This window comes from Tupaia chinensis, unplaced genomic scaffold, assembly GCF_000334495.1.
Source record: "Tupaia chinensis unplaced genomic scaffold, TupChi_1.0 Scaffold147351_1, whole genome shotgun sequence".
NCBI lineage: Eukaryota > Metazoa > Chordata > Mammalia > Scandentia > Tupaiidae > Tupaia > Tupaia belangeri.
The window spans coordinates 1,016,693-1,024,921 of NW_006207202.1; the positions used below are offsets into that span (position 1 = coordinate 1,016,693).

Genomic DNA, 8,229 nt, shown 5'->3' on the forward strand with positions numbered 1-8,229 from the left:
CAAGTGGCAGCCACATCAGCAGAACAAGTGGGCAACGCTGTATGACGCCAACTACAAGGAGCTGTGAGTGATCCGGGCTGCGCCAGCGCGGGGTGTCCAGCCCAGGACCCCTTCGAGCTCCTAGAGCAGGGACTGGGGGCACACTGGGTCCAGGATGGTCCCATTTTACAGAAGGCTCAGGGAAGAGCCAGGCCTGGCACTCAGGGTGTCTGACTTCCCGGCCAGCCCGGGCCTCCCTACAAAGGTGATGTCAGCCAGGGAGGGGCCAACGGGAACCTCGGCAGGGAGAAGGGGGGTGCATGGGTGTTTTCTGGCTCCTCCTTCCCCTCCTCCGCCACCTCCTCCTGCAGCATTCCAGGAAGGTAGCCGGAAGGAAGCGGGGTGTAAGCAGGGGAGGAGGGCTGGAGGAGGACTCGGTCACAGGCTGCCCAGGCATTCCTACTTCTCCCTCAGCATTTGCATGCATTCAGCCTCCCAGACCCCAGGACAGGACCCCTGTGGGGGCCACCCCCCTTGTTCTCCCAGAATACCAGTGGGTAGTGAGAGGGCAACTCCCCTCAACTCACTTCGGACACAGCCAGGCCTGGGGAAGGTGGCTGAGACTTGGGGCTTCTCACAGGATCTGTGACTGACATTAGCCTCCTAGAGTTGGGCCCCAGACTATGTGGGGTTCTTAGCCAGAAGCCCCCCCAAGGCTGGGAGACTCCAGCTGCTGTGGTCCTGCAGGTAGGGAGGAAGGCCCCTACTCTTATCTCCATATGCCTTGGGCCAACCCCATCACGCTAGGCCCTAAGGCCAGGAAGGTGGCAGCTGAGGACCCCTAGTGGGGTCCAGGCACTTCCTGGGTGCTTTGCTAGGTCAGGCAGTGGGCAGGGCCCCAGCTGGGAAGAGATGGTGAGTCCAGACCTGAAGTTGGAAACATTGTCCCAGCCCAGCTTCCTCCAGGCAGGCACCAGGCCCTCCTGTGACCATAGGGGTCACTGCTTGTGCCTGGGGTCCTAGCCTTGGGCCAGCAATTGCCCTTGTTACTGCCACCAGGAGGTCTCCCAAAGGGACCAGACTTGGAACACCATCCCCAGCAACAGATGGGCAAACTGAGGCTAAGTCTGAGGACGAGTCCAGAAGTGCCCCCTCCCTCCCCAGGCAGAGACAGAGGGAGTCAGAATGAGGGCGTTTGGGGGTTTGAGCAAACTGGTGGGCAGGGGCTGGGCCTGCAGCAGAGCCGGCTCCTAGTTCCACCGTTTCCATGGCAACCAGCTGTCAGCTCTGGTGAGGCTCTGCAGACGCAGCCCCTCTCACCCCATCTCCCCTGAGGGAGGGGGCCTCAGGCAGTCCTCTGGGAAGTAGCCAAGTGTGGTGAGGGGGCCATGAAGCCCCTCGCTCAGGAGTTCCCTCCACCTGTGGCGGGCCTCATGGGTCTTGCTCCGCTTCCCCATCACCTGTGGCCTCAGGCACGTAGAGGAAAGAATATTGGCTGACGAGTGGGCAGACCTGTGCACAATCCCCTGGACTCAGTTTCCATTTCTGCCCTGTTGGTGGTTTGAGGATCTGGGGGTACATGATGGGAAACTGCTTTGGGACACCACCATGGGGGAGGCCCCAATGGTCCTGGGGGGCCTTGGGTGAGTGCCGTCACCTGCCCCCCAGACCTATGCTCACCTACCGTGTGGACGCCGACAAGGGCTTCAACTTTTCGGTGGGCGATGACGCTTTTGTGTGCCAGAAGAAGAACCACTTCCAGGTGACGGTGTACATCGGCATGCTTGGAGAGCCCAAGTTCGTCAAGACGCCCGAAGGCCTCAAGCCCCTCGACTGCTTCTATCTGAAGCTGCACGGAGTGAAGGCAGGTTTGGGGCTCCGCGAGGAGAGCTAGGAAGCAACGGGAAAGCGTTGAAAGAGCCCAAGGTGCAGCGAGTGTGTAGGGGAGCTCCCGTGGCTAACCCGACCCAGCCACTGCCACCTCTTCCCGCCTTAAGTGTCGGGCTCCTCAGCGCTCTCTCTTGTCCCGTTTCCATCTCTACCCTGTGACCGCCAGGTCTGCATCTTTTTCCAAGGCCCATCTCCTGACCCTCTTGTCAGCTGTGAGTTCCAAACTAAACTCCCTGTGAACTTGTCCCTCCCAGGGGCAATGGGGTCCCAGGAATGGGGTCCCAGGTCCTGGTTACCCAAACCATAAATCTAGGGGCCCCTCACCTATTCACGTACCTGGCCCTGCTGTTCATCGTGGAACATGCCTCTCTCGGTCCCTCCTCCTCTCCCCTGCGCTGGCCCCAGTTCCTGCTCCAGTCGAGACACAGATAGTCACCACTTTCCACTCTTCTAAGGCCCCGGTGTCCTCCCAGCAAAGCCCCAGCTTCCACCTGAGCCTGCAAGGCCCTTTGGGTCCAGCCCTTCGCCCAAAAGAGTGGTGTCCACTTGCAGCCCTGCCTGCCCATGAAGCTTCCTCCTGGGATGCCCCGCCCCCACCCTTCCTCACTGGCTGTCTCCCTGCAGGTGCCCTCTTCAGGGAAACCTGCCCGGAGCCCAGTGCGACCTAGAGGCCCCACAGCCCAGCCGCAATGACAGTTGATTTTGAACCCGAGAGTTCCGTGGGGATGTGGCCCCTGTGCTTCACTGTCTGAGCTAGACCTGGGGCCTTGGTGGGCTTGGCTGGTGCTCATGGAGGAGCTGAGGGGATGTGGGTGCAGGAGAGGGTTTGGGGAGTGAGTGGGCTTGGGTGTGAGTGAGTGTGCATGGAGGCTGGTTGGAACTGTGGAACCCAGGGTCACTGGAGATGTGTGTGTGTGTATGTGTGTGTGTGTGTGTGTAGAAGCCAGAGGAGTTGGGGTGTGGATGTGAGGGGGGTAGGACTGCGAAGGTGTCTGTGAGGGTCTGTGTGCATGCACACCTGCATGCAGAGGTGGGGTGGAAGAGTGGGTTTGTGTGACTATGGGGGTGCAGGTGCTTTGGGGGTGACTGTGTACCTCCTCGTGCAGAAGCAAGGCAGGTGGTGTGCTGTGGGGTGTGGGGGCTGTACGTGAGCATCCTTGGGGTGGGGGAGCTGCGGCTGTGTAGAAGGCACTATAGAGCAGGAAAGTGAGGCCCAAGGCAGGGTGCTGCTCTGATTCCTCACGTGCTCTGGCCAGGCCAGACCTGCACAGAGAGGGCGAAGGAGGGCAGGATCAGGTGGGATCCTCAGCTCTAAGGTGCCCCTGGGCTCTGTCCCTCTCCAGCTGGAAGCCCTGAACCAGTCCATTAACATCGAGCAGTCGCAGTCAGACCGGAGCAAGCGGCCCTTCAACCCGGTTACGTGAGTACCTGCCCCTGTGGAGGGTGGTACCTGGGAGGGCCTGGGAACTGGGGACCTGGACCTGGCTTGAGAACTGAGCTGGGCAAGGGAGCCACCGCCACATGCTCCTGGCCTGGGTGCCCCTCCATAGCCTGGTTCTTGGCAGTCTCTCTCTGCACCCTGAGCACCCTGCCTCTCTGTAGGGTCAATCTGCCCCCTGAGCAGGTCACGAAGGTGACTGTGGGACGGCTGCACTTCAGCGAGACTACCGCCAACAACATGCGCAAGAAGGGCAAGCCCAACCCTGACCAGAGGTGAGCCGGCTGGACCCCTGCCCCGGGAGCTCCTGCATTGCTGAGAGGAGCACAGTCGCATAGACTGACCCTGCGCAGATGAGGGACCTGAGATGCCGAGCCCGGCTCTGGCTTAAGAAATAGCTGAGTCCTCCTGTGGGTCCTGGGGAATTTCTGCCCCCTTGTGGAGACTCAGGTTCCTCCTTTGTAGGACGGCGTGCTAGTGCCCATTGCCTGGGGGCGAGGTCACACAGCATAGCTGTGTACTTCTGGTCCAGGACTGGTGCCAGGGAGCAGGAACAGAAAGGGCAGGACCCTGGGTGGCTCTGAGACCCCCGTGTGTCGCAGGTACTTCATGCTGGTGGTGGCCCTCCAGGCCCACGCACAGAACCAAAACTACACACTGGCTGCCCAGATCTCGGAGCGCATCATCGTGAGGGTGAGAGCCACCTCCCCTGCACCTCTGGGGGTGGGGGGAGTCCTCCCAGAGCTGGGAGAAATAACGCCCAGGGAAATACAGGGGCTGCGGTGCGGATCCCGCTGGGCACTGGCCACCTGGCCTTGGCAAGGCTCTTCCCCTCTCTTGGCTGCTGTGTCTCCACAGTGAAGTGTGGAGGTGGACAAGCTGTGGTAGCTTTGGGATCTCAGGAGTGACTAAAAGTTGTCACAATGGGCAGGACAGTTTGAGTTGGGCTGGTGGGGTGAGGACCAGGAGGGTGGGCTCTGGGGTTTTCCCCTTCCATAGGGCCCTGCAGGTTTCCCGTCTCCCAGGACTGATCCAGCCCCAACTCGCGGTAGGCCTCCAACCCAGGCCAGTTTGAGAGCGACAGCGACGTGCTGTGGCAGCGGGCACAGGTGCCCGACACAGTCTTCCACCACGGCCGCGTGGGCATCAATACGGACCGGCCCGACGAGGCGTTGGTTGTGCACGGCAATGTCAAGGTCATGGGCTCGCTCATGCACCCCTCGGACCTGCGAGCCAAGGAGCACGTGCAGGAGGTGGGGGTGGGACTGCGGGCAAGGGGCTGGGCTGGAGGTTGGAGCCGCCCCGCCGGGTGCGGGTGTTTGTGTGGGCGGGACCCAGGGGCTCCTGGAGAGGAGGCGGCACCAAGTGGGAGGGCGGGGCTTCTGGGGAAGGAGGAGAGGGAGACTGACCCGAGATTTTGATCCCTCGACCCCTAAGCAGGATCTCCGCTCTACACTGTGGCCTCTGCGCTGTTACCTTCCTGGGCTCCAGAGCCTTCTCTGGACCGCCCAGGAGGGAATGAGGTCATTCTTGGCTCTGGCTTCCCTGCAGGTGGACACCACGGAGCAGCTGAAGAGGATTTCACGCATGCGGCTGGTGCACTACAGATACAAGCCTGAGTTCGCCGCCAGCGCAGGCATCGAAGCTACCACGCCAGAGACAGGTAGGGGCCGGCCTGTCGAGGACTGGAGTGCCGGAACCAGTAACCTCAGGTCTCCGTAACCTCCTGGCCCCTCCGCTAGTGGTTGTGTCTCTGCTAGCTGGAAATCCTGCTCCCAGAAACCCCTCCCCTTGGCTCCTGACCTCTGCCTCCAGAGTCCTGCCCTCCGTGTGCCACCCCAGGTCTCTAAACCTCACCCCTGGACACTGGAAGCCTGAGAGTTGCGACCCTGGATAGTCGTCCCCTGGCCCTCCCAAATGAATCCTGCCTTTATCCTCCCTGAATTCTGCACCCTTCCCCTGAGTCCCTTACTCTCAGGAACCCCCATCCCACTCCAGCCCAGGAACCCCACACCTCAACACCTTGGAGCCTCAACCCCATGGACACTTGTCCATGGAAGCCCCTGGTCCAGAGTCCTTAGAATCCAAATCATGTGCGCGCGCGCGCACACACACACACACACACACACACACACACGGCTTGTCCCTTCCCAGGTGTCATTGCTCAGGAAGTGAAGGAGATCCTGCCCGAGGCTGTGAAGGACACGGGAGACATGGTGTTTGCCAACGGGAAAACCATAGAGAGCTTCCTGGTGGTGAACAAGGTCTGCGGGGCAGGCGAACTGGCGGGAGAGCGCATGGACATTTGTCCATGAAAGCCCCTGGTCCAGAGTCCTTAGAATCCAAATCATGTGCGCGCGCGCGCACACACACACACACACACACACACACACACACACACGGCTTGTCCCTTCCCAGGTGTCATTGCTCAGGAAGTGAAGGAGATCCTGCCCGAGGCTGTGAAGGACACGGGAGACATGGTGTTTGCCAACGGGAAAACCATAGAGAGCTTCCTGGTGGTGAACAAGGTCTGCGGGGCAGGCGAACTGGCGGGAGAGAGCCCTGGGCAGAGGCCAGCAAGCTGGGGGCACTGCAGAGCAGGAGCAGCCTGGGTGCTCACGCTACCTCCAGAGCCCCCTCCCCACCCGATAGGAGAGGCCTGAGTGCTGGAAGGGGAACTGTTGGCCGCAAGAGGCCATCCCCTGTCCCTGGAAACAAAGTGACAATAAAACTGCTAAGGCAGTCTGGACTTGCTAATGGTTTATTGTGAGGATGCTCAGCCAAATAGTAAAGGGCCAGAGCCATCAGAGGGACAGACCAGGGCTGGAGCCCTCAGGCTGGGGAGCCCCTGAAGGACAGAGTCCAGGTACGGGATGGGCCATTCAGGAGGGGAACAGCCAGGGCAAAGGTGCAGAGGAAGGAATGCTGTTTGGAGGCTTAGGGAGGTGTGGGAGCCAAAGCTGGACTGGAGGAGAGGCCAGCCCAGGCAGGGGGCACCCAGGGCCTCCCTGTGGCCTTGGATCGTGGGGCCCCCCTGCTGCTCCCGGATGGCCCATAGCCGGGGCTCCTCAGGCTGACCGTGCCCTCCGTGTTGGCGCGCCGTCTACCCAGGAGCGCATTTTCATGGAGAACGTGGGGGCCGTGAAGGAACTGTGTAAGCTGACAGACAACCTGGAGACGCGCATCGACGAGCTGGAGCGCTGGAGCCACAAGCTGGCCAAGCTGCGGCGGCTTGACAGCCTCAAGTCCACCGGCAGCTCGGGCGCCTTCAGGTGGGGTGTGGGGTGGAGGAGGGCATGACTCCCTTCCTGGAGGAAGCAACCCCTGACCCTGGCCCTCTTGCTGCAGCCATGCAGGGAGCCAGTTCAGCCGGGCAGGCAGCGTCCCCCATAAGAAGAGGCCCCCCAAGGTGGCCAGCAAGGTGAGAGTGGGCAGGGGGGGATTCAGGTTGGACCAAGAGCTTCCCTACCCCCCACCTCCCTTTCCAGCTTGCACCTCTGCAGCCTCACCGACACCCAGCTCTTCCCCTTCCGACCCCACGGCCCTCCCAGCTCCTGGTTTATCCATCTTTTCCCTCTGTCCCCTGGGGAATGAGCACCCCAGCACCCTTCCAGCAGAACCCACACTGGGTAAGGCATGATTCTCTTCTGCATCTTCTCCTCTTGATCCTCAGTCGTCACCCGTGGTTCCAGACCAGGCCTGCATCAGCCAGCGCTTCCTGCAGGGGACCATCATCGCCCTGGTAGTGGTCATGGCCTTCAGGTGACTTGTCCTCTGGGCCCTGGAGGTGGTTGACTGGGGGAGTTGAGCTGTCAGGGGGGTCAACTGCTGGGAAGCCCAGGCCTAGGAAGATGTGACTTGAGAGATCAAGTGGGCCACCTCATCCGTCTCCTCCTCCTGGAGCTGGGGAGAACCATTTACAGGCATCACCTGGGTGCCCAGGCCCTGGGCTATGGCCATAGGCCCTGTCCTAGAGAGAGTGCTGGGTGGTGGCCCCAGCTCTAACAGTGACCCTGTTCTGTGGCTTGCAGTGTGGTGTCCATGTCCACACTGTACGTGCTGAGCCTGCGTGCTGAGGAGGACCTGGTAGACACCGATGGGTATGTCCCTGGGGACCTGGCCGCTGGTCAGACTGCCAGACCAGCTGGGGTTTGTGAGCAGCCCAGGGTCGGAGGAGCAGCGGATGCTATCTCCTCTGAAGGGATTTAGCCTCGAGCTCCCTACCTGCTGGAGTTCATGAAGGTGGGAGGGAGGCTCTGGAGGGTGGGCAGCTGTTCTAGCTCCTGCTGCTGTTGCTCCTCTAGGGACCTGGGTAGAACATGGGGGTGGGGGGAAGGAGAGCCAGGGCAGGACCTTGGGCTCTATCTGCCTGTCACCTCAGCTCTGAGGCCACCTCTGACTGTGTCTTCTCTTTCTCTCCTCCCCTGTGCCTATCTCCCCTTTTCTGCTCCACTGTCTCTTAGTTCTTTTGCCGTGTCCACTTCCTGTCTCCTGGCCCTGCTCCGGCCCCAGCACCCTGGGGGGAGCAAGGCCCTGTGCCCATGGTATGTGTCTAACCCAGAGCCACTCCCTCCTCTGGCACCTGCTGCCCTTCTTCCTGCCTCCTTTCCACCGCCCTCTCCACCTCGCCCACCCTCCTGCTTTTCGGGGACACCCAGGCTCTCCTAGCCCCTCTGAGCTCAGCCCACCCTTCCCCAGCAGGTCTAGTCAGAGCTTTGGGACCACTCAGCTCCGCCAGTCCCCTGTGACTACGGGGCTGCCAAGCACTCAGCCCTCTTTGCTGCTGGGTGCGTGCCGTGCCTGGGCAAGGCTGGAGGGAAGGGATGGGGGAGGGGGTTGTGTCTAGAGTGGGGTGGGGGTGGGGGCTCTGCTGCCCTCCTTGGGCTCATACAGCCTCTGGCTCCCTCAGTTACCACTGGGCT

The 8,229-nt window shown here is 61.4% G+C and overlaps 1 protein-coding gene across 1 annotated transcript in view; it reads left to right on the top strand.

Moving 5' to 3' along the window:
• The window catches only part of MYRF (myelin regulatory factor), a 40,552-nt gene that overhangs the window by 21,601 nt on the left and 10,722 nt on the right, over positions 1–8,229 (top strand). The window contains 14 exon segments of the mRNA XM_006169652.3: positions 11–63; positions 1,648–1,843; positions 3,213–3,289; positions 3,472–3,582; positions 3,910–4,000; positions 4,360–4,560; positions 4,859–4,970; positions 5,462–5,571; positions 6,419–6,579; positions 6,656–6,728; positions 6,981–7,069; positions 7,339–7,407; positions 7,771–7,851; positions 8,009–8,094. Coding sequence (XP_006169714.2) covers positions 11–63; positions 1,648–1,843; positions 3,213–3,289; positions 3,472–3,582; positions 3,910–4,000; positions 4,360–4,560; positions 4,859–4,970; positions 5,462–5,571; positions 6,419–6,579; positions 6,656–6,728; positions 6,981–7,069; positions 7,339–7,407; positions 7,771–7,851; positions 8,009–8,094 — 1,510 coding nt within the window.